Raw genomic sequence first — 19,799 nt, forward strand, 5'->3', positions numbered from 1 at the left:
AAGTGCCCCTTGGTGGCTGAAGGGGGTCTCCCAATATTTAACTCGCCTGTCTGCGACCGAGTCAAAATCCAATCCGTGGCTGAGGTTCAGGCCTCCTCTTTTGCCCCCTCACTTGGGTGTGGTTTGCAGGAGGTTTGGCGGGGGGGGGGGGGGGGAGAGACCCAGGCCTGCTCATTCCTCTGGGTTCCAGGGACTCTATATGTAGCAGATACCTGCGAGTTTCAAAGTCCATAGGTATGGTCGCATCCCTGCGCCAGTTCCCTGGGATGCCGCTTCATCCAGCCCTTCTCTAGAGCCTTGCTGTAGAGTTCCCCTTGTCCCGGTTCCGTAGAGTTGTCCCTGGCTAGTCTTTAGCTACAGGATCTAACTCTACAAGAGCTCAGCTCCTACTTAGAGCTGTCCAAGGTTCTGGTTGTCCAAGTCAGCCCAGATGTCTGCTTAGGTTGAGCTGCAGGAAGGAACTGATGGGCCTTAGCTAGTAGCTTCTTATATAGCAGCCTGCCGCATTCTGATTGGCTGCAGTGCAGGCTACCCCTCTACCCTGCTCGGAGGACCTTTCCACTGCTCCTGCTGCTGGCCAGCGTGCTGAAAGACCTCCAGTGGGGAGGTCAGCTTTGTCCACTCCATCACAAACACTTAGCTGTGGTAACTGTTTTAGATATGTGCAAATCCCTGTCCTGGATACGCAAAGTAAAATTTATGGCATAATTAAATTTAACAGTTATTGAGAGAATAAAATCAAGTACAAAGTTGCTGTTGAGTCATTATACTGAAGTGCAGAGTCTTAAATGGTGCTGCTACTTACTTCATTGCTCCTCTTTTCGACATTGGTCACAGTTCAGGGCAGCTGCACAATACTTCCTACTTTATGCTCCTGCAAGGGCACCCTGCCCAGGCTTCTGTATCTCCAGTTATCAGCTCTCTTGGGCAGAGAAACATTGTCTTCCCCCTCCTCACCAGGATTTTTCCTGGATTGTTCCCTGCCTACACTGTGAATTCCCCTGTAAAGTCAGACTGCCTCAGCAGGCCTGCTTTGCTTTCTCCTCAGAGCCTGTTATAACCCCATTAGTTATGTTATCTCACAGCTCTTTCTAAGCAAGTAAATTATTCTTAAGGTAAAAGCATTACAGGGAAAACACATTAAAACAATGAAAGAACCTACATGCATGTCAAGCTTACCAGATATTACTCACAACTTCAGCAAGGGCTTGTAGCAGGTAATTAGTCCTTCAAACCCCACAGAGGGGATTTTCTGTAGTTATAAGTTCATAACACCTCTTACATAGAGCAAAAACTCTCACAAATCTGTGAGTTACTCCTTTATGCAAGATGGGTGTTTTATCTGGGAACAGATAATTTGTAGACAGAGGGTTTCTTCTCAAGTAGTAGCTTGAAAAGGTTGGGTCTGGAGATGGGAATTTGCATTCGGCGCGCCTCAAATATTTCCTAGAAAACTACTAAACTATGTTTATTCCAACCCTTCCTTTATTTGGACCATTATTTAAAAAAGTCTTGTGAACTCATAGCACTTTCCATGGTTGACATTAGTCACATCATGATGTTATAAACTCTCCCACAATAATACATGAATACCTGTATTTTTCATGCATTGAACTCCTAAGATACGTACATCTAATTTGGTAGAGTTTGTCCAGGAAGTGGCCTTATCTGTCCTCACAAATTAGGCAAGTCTTTAGGTGATGTTGTGAAGGCCAACAGTATAACTGGGTTAGGAGAAAAAGTTAGATTTGTCAGTTCAAAGTTAGATTTGAACCATGCTGCAGATTTCCTAAATCTCTTTGACTCCCAGAAGCTGGGACTGGACAACAAGGGTTGGATCACTCCATATTGCCCTGTTCTGAAGCATCTGCCACTGATCACTGTCACAAGACAGGATATTGGGCTAGATGGATCCTTTGTCTAACCCAGTGGAGCTACAGGCTCATACACAGGAATTTCTGTGGGGGTGCTTTTTATGTAAATGTAGGCTCAGGCTTTGATCTTGGGGGGGAGGGTGAATCAGCCCCATCCATCCCCTGGCAGACCAGAGCATGGGGGGAAGGAGGCTCAGGCAGCACACTGCTCCTGCCTTCCCGTAGCTGGCTGGAGCATGCTTACTTGGGGGGACATGTGGGGGAGGGGGGAGAATTTGCACTCTGTGCACAGACCTGTAAGGAGTTTGTGGAAGTAAATTCCAGGCCTTTGTGTAAGAAAAGAAATAATTAAATAAATTAATATCTTCTATTTGTATAGAACATTTCATCTCAAGACAGCTGAATGCACTATACAGACAGAATATTCTGACCTTGTTCACATCCACGTACATCCCATTAAAGCCAATAAATGTACTGCCAGAAGCCAGACATATTTAAATATTCATACACAGTAGGGATGTCACTGGAGGACACAATTTTTTTGTCTATCCTTCAAGTAAATCTCCAAATAGCTGTATTCTTACAAGAACGAAAAAGACCTCCCCCCCTCAAAATCTTGAGGTATGGCTTTATAAATCTGGGCCCGTTTTGAAATTGGCAAACTACCTAGTCAGTGGGCACAGAAACCTTATCACACAAGAGTAAACTAGACAACAAACAAAAACAAAGCAGAATCAAGTGTGTTTCATTGAGATCATAGCTTTCTACCAAGAATCCTGAAGCAGATGGGGATATTCTGCTGCTTCTGCAGTTCAGAGCTGTTTAAGCTGGAAATTAAAACAACACCAACAATTTTTACGGCATATAAAACAGTTTTGGATTATCTATTGAAAATAATTAAAGTTCTGTGGTGGCGGGGAGAAAGATAGATTGTAATTACATCTCTCCTCTCCTCTCCAGTCTCTAGGGAATTGGAAAAGAAATGTTTTTTCTGGGCAGCTGAATTTCTGCTAAAGAAGATCGTTGAGGGAGGAAGCCTTCTTGATAGCTTCATGTAGGTTTGCACATGTGGTAAGGCCAGGGAGCATTTTAAAAAATAAAACTACCTGGGCTCAATCTTGCTGACAATATCCACAACCTGCTGGGCCATGCATGTTTCGTACACTCACTGATTCTGGCTCCTAGGAAACGCCTCCTGGAAGGGAGGCGGGGGATAAGGGGATGGGGGAATCAGCCCCAGCCAAAGCACGGGGGAGCAGCTCATCGCTTTTACCTTCCCCCTGTTGGCTGGAGCAAGGGGGGTGGAGGGAGGAAGGTTTGGGCAGTGCCCCACTGCTGCCTGTCCCCCGGCTGGAATCAGCTACATGGGGATCCATGAGGGGGTGTGTTCATACCCTTTGTAATTCCTGCTTCCTGGCAGGGATGTTAAATATCAGTTAATTTACTGATTGCGTAGTCGATGGGATTTCCATCGACTGTTTGATTAGTTGATAAGGGTTAGCACATGTTCCACCTTTGAAATGTGCGAGAGCCACAGTGGGAGCTCTTGTACATTTCAAAGTTGGAATGCCACGTGGTGCCTGGGGTCAGTGGGGGACTCTCCACTGGCCCCAGGCTCCATGTGGTGTTTCAATCTTTGAAATGTACAAGAGCCCCAGAAGGGACTCTTGTCTATTTCAAAGAGGAAGCACCACCACCGTTGCACCCCTGCCCTGTCCCATGGAGCTGGAGCTCGGGGAACCAGATTTTAAGCTGGCTCTCCCCAGCACCCCTCTTTCTGCCCCCCCATTTGCTGCCTCTTTGTGACAGAGGCAGCAAGGGGGGGAAGCAACTAGCTGACTAATGTCAACTATCTTTTGCTTATCAGATAGTCGACTAGTTGCTTACATCCCTGCTGCCTACGGGCCTGAACTATCAGTGGCCAAACCAAGACAGCCAGCCTCAGAATGTTTGTTTTTTAATTGAGTGTTAGCTTTTTAGCATGGCCTTGAACATTTTTAGAAAAACTTATGACAGCACTAGTTGGTGCTATGAAAATGTCAGAAATAACCTGTTACTTATCTAAGCTGGTAAGTGAGTGGGCATAAGTTAAAAAGGATATCCTGCTATGAATACAAGATGACTAAGATTTAGGGTTGGGCATACGCAGTTCAATACAGTGTTTTCTATATCTTCAAGGGATAAAATCTCTTGAAAGGAGGAGTAGAGTGTTTATTCTTAACATTTGTTCAAAATTGGTCTCTACCATTTTTGACACCATTTTCATTGCAGTTTGTTCCAGTCAATGTTATAGTGATATATGCAACAATTAGGCTTCCATTTGTTTTAATCCATGCTAAGAATTATAGGTGCTAAGAATTATTAGAGCAGAATTGAAGTTTCATCTCCTTGGAAACATACTGAAATTTAAAGGGATCGTTTTCAAACTTTTCTGTTCACTAGCCCTATATTGGGTGCTTGCCTGACTAATCAACTGCAGGTTTTCATTTCTACACTGTACATTCCTCCCCACCAACTCTTCCTCAAAGGCTCTGCAAGAGGTCAACTAATCCTTCCTCGAGTGGCACGATGTCCTAGGGTCTTTTGACGCAGTTTGATTAATTGAAACTGGGAATTAACTCGCTTCCTTCACAGTGCTGTCCTTGTTTTAATTTGGAAATTAACCCTGAGAGTATCCAGAAAGTCACTAACTTTTTTAGATAGCCTCACCTTCGCATGTCTAATTTGAATCCATCTCTGGTCAGCGGATACCATTGCTGCCTGATGGCTTTCTGGTTATGTGGGTGAAAGTTGATCTTAGTCCAACTACCAGTGGAAGGTGTCAGAAAAGACACTAATTCACTTTGCACTAATTGGTACACTTGTTTGTCAGATGTGGCAGAGACTAGACACTGAAAAGATATAGCATTTTCTGACTATGAAAAGTGCACCCTCCAAGATGGACTGTGACATGCATGTAATGCTTGTTGTGTGAATAAGTATAGGACTTCTCAGGGAGACTAAAAAACCCTTCTTAATCCTACATGTATTCTGTGCATCCTTTTTATAAGCAAAAATATCTAGCACTCATCACCAGATTAAGCACCACTAAGAGCATGAAGACACAATCCCTGCCTAGAATAATTCAAAATGTAATGACAGTGTGGGGAGACCAATGGGGAATGGATGAATAAACATAAAAAATGTCATTTGTTGCTATCATGCAGAGAATTGAGTCACATTAGAACCTTACAAGTTCTCATGAATCTTGTGAATTACAGGACAAGCAAACACAGTTTTGATTTGTTTTAATAAAAACAAAATCTACCGTATCTCGTTTTGAATACTCCAGATGTAATTTTTTTGAAACTGTATAATGTAGTGTAATATGTTTTGTAAAGTGTTAGGGTACGTCTACACTGCACGGCTATTTTGGGATAGTTCAGAATTCCTCTGAAGGTATCTACCTCATGTCTTAACAAGCCGCCCATATTTCAAAATATTTTCTAAATAATGGGCGCGCTATTTCAGCATCCCAGTAACCCTCGTTCCACCATGCCAAATTTTGCAATAATGCACTATTTCAAAATAGAATCAAAATAAGATATGCAATTTACATGACGCAAATTGCATATCTTATTTCAAGTTTAGGGTGCTGTGTAGATGCATCCTTAGTAGTATTGTGAGATCTCGGATTGAGTCTTCATTAAGAAGTAAAGAGAATTTCCATTTTTAGTGTATCAATCAGTAAGGTTCCATCAGGTAAAAGAAAATGTCTCCTTAACTCCTGGTTTAATGCAGGTTTAAACTGAGGTCTGAAGCTGGAGGGTGTATTTGGCAAGTAGAAGCCACCATGAAGTCACTGATGTCTTAATGTTTTTCCTAAAACTTATTTTTGGAACAATTTTGCTGAAATTCCAGCAGTTTTCTTAGGGCATGTCTTCACTACCTGCTGGGTTGATGGGCAGCTATTAATCTAGTGGGGGTTGATTTATTGCAGCTAGCATAGACACAATACATCAACTTCTGAGCACTCTCCATCAACTCTGGTTCTCCATCAAAATGAGAGGAGTAAGTGAAGTCAATGGGAGAGCATCAGTTATCGACTTACTGCAGTGAAGATACGGTCATAAGCAGACCTAAGTACATCAACTTCAGCTACTTTATTCATGTAACTGAAGTTGCATACCTTCGGTCAACGCCCCCCAGTATTATAGACCAGGCCTTAGAATTAACATCTTTTTTTTTTTTTTTTTTTTTTTTGCCTGACTTAGCACTTACATTTTTCTAACTTTCTTAAATTGCCTTCAATTTTATGAAACACATGATCTGTGCTACTTCCCCCCCCCATGTTGTGTTGTTTACTGATTCACATCTTTACCAGCATGTGAAATCATAGTTTATTCTGACGAATGCTTTTTGTGTCTTGTCATTCACTAGTCTACTTACATGACCAGCAACTCATTCCTTCAGTCATTCATTTGTTTCTTTAAATATTTTTTTGAATTTCTGCAATTTCTTCTAATTCTTGACCTTAAACAAGGAGACGCATGTTTATATATGAATGCATGTTTACATATGGAAGATGAAAAAGTGATGTGGGGTGATTTGCTTCAAGTTAATGATAAATTTGGCCAATTGGCCAAATAAACTCCTTTGCCTAGGAAACAAAAACCTTATGATGATTAACTTATTGATACTTAGCGGTTACATGGGTGTTCTAAATGCAACCATAAACTCTTTGGGCCTGATTTTCAGAGCCTTTGTGTAAATGAGAATCAGGCATCTAGTTTCTCAAATCTTAGGGTGAATTTAATCTATTTCGGTGTTCTGGTGAAACTAGGATATTTAATCACCGCCTGCATTATCCAAACAAAACATAGTTTTTATGTTTTTATATCTTTGTAATGTTAACATAAGTCTTTTTCCTTTACAGCAGTTGGATCACAGCACAGTTTCGGTGTTAAATCGAATAATAGAAACTGGTGTCCAGCAGTCTTCATTGCCAATAACTAAAATTACCAGAAGACACTACTGCGATTATGAACATCAAATTTTGTCCAAAAGAGAACAAGCTGAGGAGGAATCCTTATTTGCTGCTATACGGTGGCCAAACCCTCCTGTAGGAAAAATCCCATTTATAAGAAGCACTGACCCTGCCCACAGCAATTTTGTGATCTTGAATTCCCATGTGCACTTCAAGGTGGGAGATCAATTAGAAGTGCTTGTCCACATGAAGGATTTTCAAGGCAAACCAAAACTGTATGGTGGAGACTACATACAGGCAAGAATTCACTCTCCTCTGCTGAAAGCTGGAGCAACTGGAAGGGTTGTAGATGATCAGAATGGGTTTTACAAAGTCTTTTTCACTCTACTTTGGCCAGGGGAGGTCAGAGTATCTGTGTCTCTGGTCCACCCTAGTGAAGGTGTCCAAGTCCTGCAGCGCTTACGGGAAGAAAGGCCTGACAGGGTCTACTTTAAAAGCTTATTCAGGTCTGGAAGCACTTCAGAAACAACTGTGTGCAATGTGTGTTTGCCTGGAGAGCTTCCTGTCTGTAACTTCACAGACCTCCACACTGGTGAGCCGTGGTTCTGTTACAAGCCGAGAAAACTGCCCTGTGCCAGCAGAATCAGTCATGCTAAGGGAGGATATCAAAAGAGCCTTCTGACACCTGATGAGAGTCGTTTCTTCCAAACGTATGTTCTTAAATATCTGTATAAGCACATGCACTGTTTTGTGGGTTTTTTTTTAAATGGCTCTTACTTAAATTATATATATGTCTTTATCTTGATGAGAGATCAAGCAACAAAGTTAATTCTAATGTTGATAAAGTTCTAAGGAGCTGGATGGCCAGTCTTGGAGATCCAAAAACTTCTCTTTATCTGCGGAGACAGATACCGCTTAAGCAAGCTGCAATGTACGCACATAAGTTAGGAGAAAGTGATGCTAAAGTTGAACTTGAAATATCCAGTTTTGCTTTGTTACATTTTATATTTTTCTTATTCCTCAAGTGATGTGAATATCAAAGTACCAGTACTTTCCAGTGGCCCTGATACAGTGACTGTAGAGCCCTTAGGATTTACAGGTAAAGTATGTCTCCTGTATCCTGACCTGTCCCTACCCATACTGTGAAGAAGGCAGGCTCTTTCTCCATCCTAGTTGGCTGAGAGTGGCTGCTATGTTATATTGCCACAGTGCCCTCTGGTGGGCAAAAGGCAGAGCTGCAGCAATTTTTCAGCAGAAGCTTTTTTCTGTGCATATTTTTAATTTTTTGCATGGTTAATTAATTATGCATGTGCGCAGTAGTGCAGAATTCCCCCGGGAGTAATCTCTGAAGGTGTGAAATGTTTCCTTATTTGACTGAGAAATGCAGAAATAGCCTATTTTTTAAAATGTTTTTTTTTTTCATTTCAAAAGGCCTTTGGCATGCTATGTTAATTTTTTTCATTGTGATTTTTTTTTTAAAAAAAAACTCTTGTTTTAAATTTTCTTCAATTTTTGTCTTTGTGTGGTCATTCTGATCTGTCACACTCTAATTCTGAAAGGTTTATTCAAGATTTAAACTGGTGTAAAAGCGAAAACAAAATTTGGTCCATGGCATTCGTTTTGTTTTTCTGTGAGGTATCCAAAATACTTAAAGCATTTATATAAATATTACATGTAACAAATGATATTGGAATAACATTATTAAGGCTGTAAAGTTAAGCCCTCAAAAGTTAGAAAATACCAGAATTAACGTTACCTCTAAAATCTTAATTCAGCTTCCCTTATGTGTTTGCATTGATGTACTATTTAAGAACATGATCACATACTGTTTTTTCCCCACAATATCCCAGATTTACGAAGGGCTCACAGAGTGGTGTTCACTTACTGAGCATATTCAATATTTTGTTTTATCCTCATTCATTGTTTGTCCCGTTTCCTGTCTTATTGACGGCATACTATTCAAACCCTGCTCTGAATACAAAATTATGAATTTCCGTGTATTTTTATAATGCTCATCATGCTAATATCAGAGTACTTCACAAACAGTTTATTTTTAGAAAGTTGCTGGGTGATGAAGCAGGTGGCATTATTCCCATTGTGCAGATAGGGAGGTGAACCACAGAGAGATGAAGATTAAAAAAATGTCTAATTTTGGACACCAAATTGAGTTGGCTGAGGTCTGATTATTTTCAGAATACTTAGCAGTATAGGGAACTTTATATGTTCATTGCACAGCTCCTATTGACTTCACTTGCAGCGGTGAGTGCCGCACATCAGGAAATGCTCAGAGCCATTGTCTCAAGTTGGGCACTAGAGAATACCTGTGAAAAATTTGGTTTGGGACAATATGATGAGCATCGTATCAAACCTCTGTAGCCAAAGCAGGGCAGTATAAAACTGACTCAGCCATGAGACTATCCTCTTCTTCCTGCAATTCCTTGCTTCATTTGCTATGTGTCTTTCAGCTTCTGCAATGAATGAAGGAAATCTCATTCTGTCCAGAGTAGCCATGTGGCTGGTAGGACAGGCTGTCAAGAAGCAGGGCAAAACTCCCAATCTGGTTATGTGTTTTGTAATTAGATCTCACCAACTCACTAACAAATATGAACTCCTTAAGTTCCAGTCTATCTTGGCACTCGGGCAAGCTAGAATTTTATGATGGTCACTTAAACCAAAGATCGCATCAGTAATCAGATTACTCCCAGTCCAAAAGGACCAGTTGTTTACCCCACGTCTGTTTTATTCATCTTATAAAACAAAGACAACACTTGTAGCCAACCCTGTAATAAACTAAAATGTATCACTAGTGAAAATGACTTATTTACAAGATTAAAGCAGATAAACATGCACACACAAATGATTTCTAAAGATAATAGATACTTCTATACATTTGTCAATGAGGCCTCTGGGGACCTAGGTTTGAGGTGGGACATGTTCGTAGAATCCCTGTGTGATGCTGGCAGGTGAACATCTTCCTCTACTACACCACTTCGATTCATTCTGGAAGCAAAGTTCATCTTGTGTGCTGAGGCAAGGGTCCTGTGAAAGAATACCACGTGATCATGAACTGCAACATAATGCATACCACACATGAGGGCTGAAATAAGGTTTCCCTTGCAACTTTAATGTTACTTGGGCAATCTTACCTTTGGTGTTACCAAACTTTTGAGTGTTTGACTTTGCAACATTAATGTTCTATGAACATTTTTTGTGTGTAACTTCATAGATTTTTTTTGAAAAAATAAATTGAAAAAATAGTTCAGTCATGTGGCATAATCTTGACATACACATGAGTCTTTAGCAGGGTTGGAACTGAATGTCCTCTGTATAAATGATGTCTGCCACGTAAACTAATGGAGTAACTGACCGTAGTAATAGGTTGTCATCCTTTGAATGGGCCACTGCAAACATGCTTTGTGATCAGAAGCTTCAGGGGGTAGCCAAGGTAGTCTGTTACAGGAAAAACAACAACAAATGGTCTGGTAGCACTTTATAGACTAACAAAACATGCAGATGGTATCATGAGCTTTTGTAGTACCCACGTGGTGCCCACGAAAGCTCATGATACCATCTACATGTTTTGTTAGTCTATAAAGTGCTACCAGACCAGTTGTTGTTGTTTGTTTTTTTTTTTTTTTTCCCCCCATGCTTTGTGATGTAAGGCAGTTGGAGTTCATTTTGATCCAGTGTCTATAGCACACTGGGGAAAAATAGTATATGAGTACAACATAATGCAGATATACAAGGGAACTGAATTAAGATTGCAGAAGGAATATTAATTCTGGCAGTGGCAGTTGGCCAGTAATCTGGGTCTTCTCTTTAGCTGTGCCTCTGCTAGCCACTAGAGGGGGCTGAGAGACTTTGCCTATTGGGTTCACAGGTATTTGCTGAAAGGAATCTTCTGTTCTATTCCAATCAGGAAGGGAATGTGCAGACCCACACAGACCTTTCTTGTCCTTGTTCCTGCTTCAACCTTGACTTGGTTTGCTCCTGTTTCCTTCACTCTCTCCTTACCCAACCAGTTCCAGTCTCTGTCTCTCTTTTTAAGAATGTTAAGTATCCAATTCATGACTAATTGTGTACTCAATACTATTTGTATCGAGTACACAATGAGTTAAGTGGCTTCCTGGGTGTGCAGGCAGCCCTGCTCCTACTACATTTAAATTGCTTCAGCCCCAGCTCACACCACATCCGGACAGCTGTGGCTTTGCCTTTTAAAATGTAGCAAGAGCTGCCCATGCTGCACCTCTGCCTTTTTAAATGTAGTAAGAGCCTTACTACATTTAAAAGGCAATACCACAGCATCACTGTGCCTCTGTCTCCTCTGCCCCGCCCCCCCCCCCCAGCACCGGCTCCTACTTATCTCCCCCCCCAATTGCTGCCTCTGATAGAGAGGCAACGGGGGGGGGGGGAGGGGAGAGGGAAATATGAGTAGACGACTTGACTACCCGATAAGCCTAGGTGTACTGGGTAGTGGACTATTCAACTACTCTTTTTTATATCCCTACTCTCTTTTCCCATTCCGGCAGCTTCTTCTCCCAGTCTTCACCCCTTTTCTCCCCCCAGCTTTTTTTGATCTGTCTTCCTCCACTGACTTGCCCAGCCAGTCTGTGTGTCTGCCATTCCCATGACCCCCAGATGTAAGTCCCAGGCTCCTTGTCCCAGTCTACTCTCTTTGTCTTCCCCTGCTTCTCTCCCATCCCCCATCCTTTTTGTATTTGATTCAGGCTACTTCCTTTTCCGTGCTAACAGGGAACCAGCAGGGGAAACTTAGAGAGTGCTGGAGAGATGGGCTTTCTGCTCTCAGCTCTGATGCTTGGTACCACAGTGACCGATAAAAGTTGGGAAGAGCATCTGCAGCTCCATCCCTGCATCCCCAAGTTGGAGCCTGCTCAGTGAAGAATGGAATCTTGGAAGAAAAGTCTCTATTGCACATGTGAAAATGTTGAGGTTGTGTGTGTGTGTGTGTGTGTTTTTTTTTTTTTTATTCCCAAAGGGTTATCATTTGGCCAATTTTGGTGAAATGATTTTCATGGCACAGTCCTGACAAAAGTAACCCTCACTCTCCAGACAAATTTCAGTTCCTTTCTCTTTTAAAAAAGCATGATGGTTCTAGAATATATCAACTAAAAAGTTGTAAGGTTTTATTTTTTTAAACATGGAGGGAAAATATTCTTGCCTTATCTTGGTTTCAGAAATAGTTGAACCATTTTTGCTGAAACATTTTTTTTTAAAAATCCAGCCTCAGGCAGACACCTTGCATGGGAAGTTTGTCTGAACCTGTAGAGGATGGCAAAATTACAAGCAACTGTCAGTGGGACTTTATAATATCAACTATGCTTAAATATCCTTAACTTTAGGTGAAGCTGGCAGAGATGCCTATAACTGTCTTTTGTTGCAGAATGATGAGAAATGTATTACTTTGCGTTGTGTAATCTATTTCTTTTATCATGCTTCCTTGCTTTATGACAAGGGTTGATGCTTGGCTCATTTGGATATACTTCAGTGAAAATTATGGAGATAATTTTTGTAATTGTTCATTAATCTGGAATCCTTTTTCTCTTCCAGAATCTTCAAGTCTGGACAGATCTCAAGGCCCAGATGTTTTCCCTTTGGGTTACTATTATCAAGACCAGTGGCGGCCAAGAACATACTGGATCCGTCATTTTAACAATTCAGCTGATATTAGTGAATGCTTACAAGGAAAAGTAGTCCACTTGTTTGGAGATTCTACACTAAGACAGTGGTTTGAATATCTGACTGCATTTGTTCCAGGTTATTATTTATTCTGTTTTGTGCAGAATACTTTCAAAAAGTCTTTACTTCTCTCACTCCCTAGTGCTCTTTATGTCCTAATATCAAAATAATGGAAGAAATAAAGAAGATGGAAGTCAAATGGATTTTCAGCAATTAGCCATTGACTGGATGACAGTCATCCAAACTCCTTAAGACTGGAAATGTCGGGGGCCAAATCTCAGTGAACAAAATCACACAATACATGACATCCTCAAAACTGGCAGTATGGGGTGTATTTCTGTTACTTTGGATAAGTAATCCATGTTAATATACACTCAATGGGAGGGCATGATGTAGCTTGTATAGACATGGTAGCAATAGCAGTGTCCTAGTAACGTAACTTTGTTTTCAATTATTGTGGGTCAGTATTGGACTTTTTCTTCATTCATTTCACTCACAATTTTGACATTCTTTATTATATAGCATTATTTAGTAGCCGGTAATTGAATTATCCATCATAACTACAGAAAGGAATACAAACGTATGTAGATAAAGGGTAGAAATCATTTTAATACAATTGATTAACTCTTGATGTGCTAATGAAAGTAAATTAAAAGTTGCCAGAGGGTGTTTGTGGGGTGGTTTGGTTTTTTTTTTAACTGATACTGGATGCAGAGGGATATTTATGGTGGAAAAAATCTCCTCAGAAAATACTTGTATTTATAAGTTTTGGGGTGGAGAAACAATTTATCTGAAGTTAATTAAAGGTGTTGCTTTTTATGGATTGGCATCTCTGTAAACTAAAATGCTATATTGGTGGATGTGTGTTTCAGTGCTTAGGTAGCAAACATCAGAGTTCAAAAAAGCATACCCTGTGTTTATTCATGCGTGGTTTGTTTGTCCCCCCTCGCCCTTCATTTAGTATTTTATTCAAACACTCCTCTCTTTTCTATCACTAGCACTTGCATGCTGTCCAATTGATTTGTTGATATTAAAAAGATGACATGTAAGGAAATAAATCTTTTATTCTTCTTGTGTTTCAGATCTAGTGGAATTTAACCTTGGGAGCCCTAAAAATGTGGGTCCTTTCATGTCCGTGGACCTGAAGCACAATGTCCTGCTGAAGTTCCGCTGCCATGGACCACCCATTCGCTTTACAACTGTCTTCAGTAGTGAGCTGCGGTACATTGCCAATGAGCTGAATGGCATTGTAGGTGGGCGAAACACTGTAATAGCCATAACCATATGGTCCCACTTCAGCACCTTCCCTGTGGAAGTGTACATCCGTAGGCTGAGGAACATTCGTAGGTCCATCATTCGGCTGCTAGATCGCAGCCCCAAAACTGTGGTGGTCCTCAGAACAGCCAATGTTCAGGCGCTTGGGCCAGAAGTAAGCCTCTTCAACAGTGACTGGTATTCCTTTCAGCTCGACACAATCATGAGGAAGATGTTCTCAGGAATTGCTGTGTTCTTTGTGGAGGCTTGGGAGATGTCTCTGGCACATGACTTGCCACACAACTTGCATCCCCAGGATGTCATTGTTAAGAATCAGATCGATGCATTCCTATCTTTCGTTTGTCCTTCAGAAACTTAATTGGTGGAGAGGAGACCCATGGCGCATATATCATGTTTGCTGTAATGTAACCAGGTCATTCTCTGGCAGAGCTATAAAATGAAGCTACTGACAAACTGCATGGTTACTGTTACCACATGTACTTTCAGTTGCCTGACCATAGAGGCAGATGGCTACAAGTGTCAGTAAAGATAACTGAGACAACATTTATATCTTCTTGAAGGGTTGGTTCTTCTGGACCTTGTAATTTATGTCTCAGACTACTGTGGTGCTCCTTAAATCAAAATTACACGCCTCACTACAAAAGTAATTCAATTATTAGCTTTAATGATTGTCTGCACTGCATGAATATTAATCCGCATTGATTAGGTTCCCTTTCTCACCATTCAGAGGACTGTGTGAAGCCTGAGAGAGATTGTTTGGGAACAGCCTTCTTGGATTGTATAGGTTGAACCTTTCTAAACTGGGACTCTCTGGTCCGGCAACATCTCTAGTCAGGCAGGCCCATAGATGTCCCTGAAACAGAGAGCCCCAGTAGCTGGAGGGCGGGAGCTGGTTGACCTCTCCTTTGACTTTTTCAGGACAAGTGAGGTCCCAAAGATGCCGGACCAGGGAGGTCCATCCTGTACCAGAGTTTGTACTGGGTGTCTGGAAGAGGTGTCCCCAGATTACTCCAATCAAAGAAGCACAATATGAAACATCTGATTATTCCAAAGTCTTAATCAGGAATCTAAAGGGCATTGTCCTATAACCACTGTGGAGCTGTCCAGGAAGCACAACCTAAAATCCTGCAGAATTATCCAATAAATACTCTGATGTGTTTGCATTGACACAGCATATTAATCAGCCATCTACAATGTTTACAGAATGGCTTCCAAATAATACAAATAGCCCTCACCAGTTGTAGGTCGCTTCTTCAGCAGCAATGATAAAATTGTATTAACTCATTGGAAGTTTCATATTAAAATGTTTCCTTACAAAAATATTTTTTCTCCTCCTATCATGTGCTCACACTATTTTATGACTTCACTGCTGCTTATGAGGGCCCGGGTCTATGTATATTAAAGAATATATTTGTTTTAAGGGGAAGGAACACATCGAATGACATGGACTTTGCAAACAGATAAGGTAGGGGGAGAGAGTCTAATTGTGAGCCTACAGCTTTCGAGAGTGCCGCTATAAATTGTTGCTCTGACTGATCGTTGATCTTCCACATGTTGGGCATTCTTTGTATGGTCATAGCTGCAAAATTTGCCAGCTAGAGGGGTAAAATATCTTCAGTGTTCCCTGTGCACAGATATTTGGTAAATCCCTCCTGAATTTCCAGTGTTACAGCTGACAATTTATTGCTAAGTCACACAGTGAGAGAAGGGGTTAATAACTTTGGTGCCTGTTTTGATTGAACCTGGCTTATCATGTCTAGTTACATATTGATTTATTAACTCAGTGAGATTCAGTTCCCAGATTAAATGTTAGTGGTGAAATTTCCAGAACTCTGTTCCCCTTGAAGCCAAGGAAATTTTACCACTGACTTCCATGGAAATAGAGGACATGTCTGCACTAGGAAGTTTTTCTACCTGAACTTTTGCTGCCTTATGGCTGCTGACATTGCTGGCATGCATGCACACTTGGCTGCTTTTGGCAGTACTGTGTGTTGTAACTTGAGAGCTTGTGCTAGCAAAAGATTCGCATAGGCACCAAGTCCATGGGTGCGCCAGGCAGGAGCATCAACAGGTTAAAATTAATGGGTGCCAGCAAGCACCCACATGCAGACAAGCTCCTTCTCTGCTTCCCTCCCAACCACCGCTCTTGCCTGCTAGTGGCCCCACTGGCCATCTCCTCCCTCACCCTCCAGGGCTTCCAGAACACTGAAAATAGCTGATTTGTGGTATTTGGAAGCTCTGGGAGGGTGGGGGATGAGTGGGAACAGGGTGGAATTGGGAGGAGGCAGGGTGGGGCTGGGAGTTTGGGAGAAGGTGGAATGGGGGCAGAGGTAGAGCAAGGGTAGGGAAGAGGCAGGGCAGGGGCATGTCTTGGGGGAAGGACTGGAGTGGGGTGGTACCTGGGGCAGAGGTGGGATCCAGCACCCCATGGCTAGAGAGGAAGTCAGTGCCCATTGGTGGGAGAGCATCCTGGTCTCCACCCCACTGTTCAAAGCTAATGGCATGTGGAAAACCTTTGCAGTGCATTGTGGAATACCAGCGCTGTGCCCAGAGAATAATGAAAATTCAGGATTGTGTTCCTGCAGTTTCCCTTCATCCATCCTATAATTTTCAGGCTGTTTTAAAAGGGTCACTCAGTTTCTCATGTTTCTCATATCTTGCTCTGCCAAAAAGAATCTGAAAATCCCACCTTTGGATAAACAGAATTTGAAAAATCTGATTTTGGACAAGTTAAGAAGTCTGATATTGATTAGCTCTGTTGGATTCTTGCACGGAAGTGTCTACATGAAGATTCTGTAATTTTTTGCCAAGTCACTGTGCTTTTGGTATACATTTTCTGGAGCATGAAAAGAATTATGCTGCTGCTAAGTGTTCCTGTTTTTAAATAAGATATTACTTGAAAAGTGTTTTTTTTTAAAGAATAAAAAGTTTTTTAAGATTTTAAATCAATAGTATAGCGGTGCAGACCTATGCATTTAATAGTTTAGCTGAGAGCAGATTATTTGACTCGGAGGACATCACTCTCATTGCAATGAATAGGAATTGCAGGCAAACATCATCCAGCAGAGTTTGGCTCTTATCTTCCCAGGTGAAAAAGTCAGGAGTTTATATTTCCCATGTTATTTATTGACTGCATCATTTGTATCTAACACAGCATGAGAAATGCTGCTGCTTTTCTTGTTCTAAAATGTTAATGGAATTACCAACTGCTGAAGGAAAACTAGAGACCACTCTAGTTTCGAGTCTTAGGCGGTATAAAGCCTTTGTTAATTTTTCATAGGCTAAAACTTTCAGCATGTGAAGATGGTTTTTATATGAGGCGGAGTGTGAATGTTTGAAGTAATTACTCTGCCTGGCTCGATGAATGAGAATGAACAGTAGTCCTTGAGTGTTAAACAGGCTTACAGTCCAGAAGTTGGTAATTGGTGGTTATAAGGACACCATTTGAGTTGTGGACTGAAGCTGCTTTCCTCATAAATCCATGTTGCAGGTGAATGTGTTACTGGACAGCAGGAACCTTTGATTCTTGTTTCTCTTACTGTGACAGCAACTAATGTTGTCTTCAGCAGCATTTCAGATCAGTTCAGAGAGGAAGGGAAAGCAAGCAAGCGAGTGTATCTCTGCCTTGGGTATTCCCTGCCTCCTGTCTTCCAGGATGCTGTAGGATTCAGTAGTATGCTGGACCAGTGTTTCTGAACCTTTTTTTAAAATTAAGTATTCCTTTAAAAAAAAAAGTACTCCCAGTACCTAGTTTTCAGATGCACACGATATTTTTTTCTACCATTGCAACACACTTGTTTAAACAACTTAATTGTAGGCGGGCAATGAAATGTTTGGGTATAGAAAGTACAAAAATAATAAAGGGCTGTAAAACTTAAAACAAATTCAGTTTTCTCCAAATTTCAGTTGTTGACGTGTGCCCCAGACTTATCTCGAGTACCCCTAAGGGTACTCGTATCCCTGGTTGAGAAACACTGTGCTGGACCACAAGCTACTGCATTCCTTGCCAGCCAAACAGAGGGTTTCCCTACCTATGCTTCCCTGCCTCCCAAAGCAGCCCAGCCCCACTGAGGATGTGAGATGCAATTGGCGGTCAGCACCTACTTGCATTACAATCTCCCCCACTCATTGAGGAGTCACAGAATACATGGGAATTGGTGCTGCTTGAATCCCTGTTAGAATTTCATCCCAATTGACTGTGGATCTTCTGGGCTTCTTTAGAAGGGTGCTTACTTCATCTCACCCACTAGTAGTGTCTCCTTTTTCAGTGAGATTGTTAGGCTATGGGGATCTAATGTAGAGGAGGAAGGGCATCTGCTTTGAAAGGAAAGTGGGGACAGGGGAGGAACCCTGTTGCGTTCCCTCCCTCTGGGGCATCTGGTATTGGCCACTGTTGGCAGACAGGATACTGGGCTAGGTGGACCTTTGGTCTGACCCAGTATGGTCGTTCTTATGTTAGTGTCCTACATTGCAGTCTTTCTCTCTTTGCATCCCTTCTGCTTCTCTGCAACAGTCTCGCTCCTCTATTCCTGTGCATCAGCTGAGAGCAGAGCTCTAAGTGGCATGTCCCCCTCCGTATATGTGCAACATCTCTGCAATGAGAGCATGCCCATGAGTATGGTGGAATGAGTCTCATACACACAGCTGTGTTCTGCTTGCTCCTTTTTAGAAACAGTAGCGAGCTAGGAGAAAATTCAGCTTTAGAACTTACCAGATGTGAAACTAACTTGGAACTCATTGGCTTCCAAGCCTCATAAATTGGATAAAAGCACCAGACTTACAACTGCATGATCAAGCAAGGCAGGCAGTTCTGTGGAAACCTTTCTGGCAGAGGTTGTAGGTTGTCTGATCAGTAGGGGTTTTGTTGCCTTTATTTATGGCAGCACAATGTAAATGTGTGTACTATAACCACGGTACCTTCAGACAACTGGCCTAGGACAGGACTACTTAACCTGGACCTTTTTGTTGGTGTGGTTATTTCTTCATATCAGGTATTAGCATGTGCAAGCCAGCTAAGCTGGATCATCTGCCCTTTGCAAGATGGGCACACATAATTATGACACAATTTTGGGTTTGGAGTTGCTTGAAAAGCTGACTCCTCCCTTTGAAACTTATCTACCCACTGCCTCTTTTTCTCCCCTCCCTATCCCAGCCATTTATTCTTGGTTCTGGACATCCAATACTCTGGTCATCTGAAGAAGTGGGCTGTGCCCACGAAAGCTCATGATGCCATCTACATGTTTTGTTAGTCTATAAAGTGCTACCAGACTATTTGTTGTTGTTTAAGTTTTTCTCTTTATGGGGCCCTTTATGCAAACTGTTACAAATTCAGGATTGTTCCTATCTTAATTTCAAAGGGGGATGACAAGCTGGCAGAATTACTTCTGCTTTTCTTTAATCCATTTGAAATTGGTTTCATTCATAATTTGTACTACTTTTACAACTACTTTTAGGGTATGAATGTTTAAATAAGGCAATTGCCAGTTTACTGGAGGTAAGGGCCAATATTTTATTACTTTGGAAATGGGGATTGACAGGAAAGTAAAAAACAAAACTGGAATTACTGTTGTTAAAAATGCTCAACACTGGAGACGCTACTTCAAAATCAGTAAAATTTCATTGCAACCCTGTTTTCATCTCTGTCAATGATCTCACCTATGGTATGTTTATAGTAGCTATAGAATCGCAACATTAAGTAATAAAATATTTTTAGATCAATTACTTTATGGTTTCTGTATTTATGAGCTAATTAAACTTCTGTAAGCTTTGAGAAGTGATTATATAAACTTCCTGATATGACTGTGGCCATTAAAATGCTATCTTTCTCCCAGTCCCTTAATACTCACCTCTGCCATGCCTACAAAATCCAGCCTGCTGATCATGGCTAGCAAAGTGACAAGCTGTGACTTTTTATGTCCCTTTCTTGCCAACTCCCTGCTCTATCCCCAGCTAAAGGAAGAACAAAATACACCACTGAGAGAGTTCTT

At 41.4% G+C, this 19,799-nt stretch overlaps 1 protein-coding gene across 2 annotated transcripts in view; it reads left to right on the forward strand.

Moving 5' to 3' along the window:
- Nucleotides 1–19,380, forward strand: part of NXPE3 (neurexophilin and PC-esterase domain family member 3) — a 31,577-nt gene extending 12,197 nt beyond the window's left edge. For both annotated transcript variants that reach the window (XM_075907884.1, XM_075907893.1), the window contains 4 exons: nucleotides 6,790–7,550; nucleotides 7,866–7,939; nucleotides 12,409–12,615; nucleotides 13,620–19,380. In XM_075907884.1, coding sequence (XP_075763999.1) covers nucleotides 6,790–7,550; nucleotides 7,866–7,939; nucleotides 12,409–12,615; nucleotides 13,620–14,170 — 1,593 coding nt within the window. In that variant the 3' untranslated portion in view covers nucleotides 14,171–19,380. The remainder of the gene's footprint in view (nucleotides 1–6,789; nucleotides 7,551–7,865; nucleotides 7,940–12,408; nucleotides 12,616–13,619) is intronic.
- The last annotated feature ends 419 nt before the right edge of the window (nucleotides 19,381–19,799 follow it).

The sequence above is a fragment of the Pelodiscus sinensis genome, chromosome 1, assembly GCF_049634645.1.
Source record: "Pelodiscus sinensis isolate JC-2024 chromosome 1, ASM4963464v1, whole genome shotgun sequence".
In the NCBI taxonomy this organism is placed as follows: Eukaryota; Metazoa; Chordata; order Testudines; family Trionychidae; genus Pelodiscus; species Pelodiscus sinensis.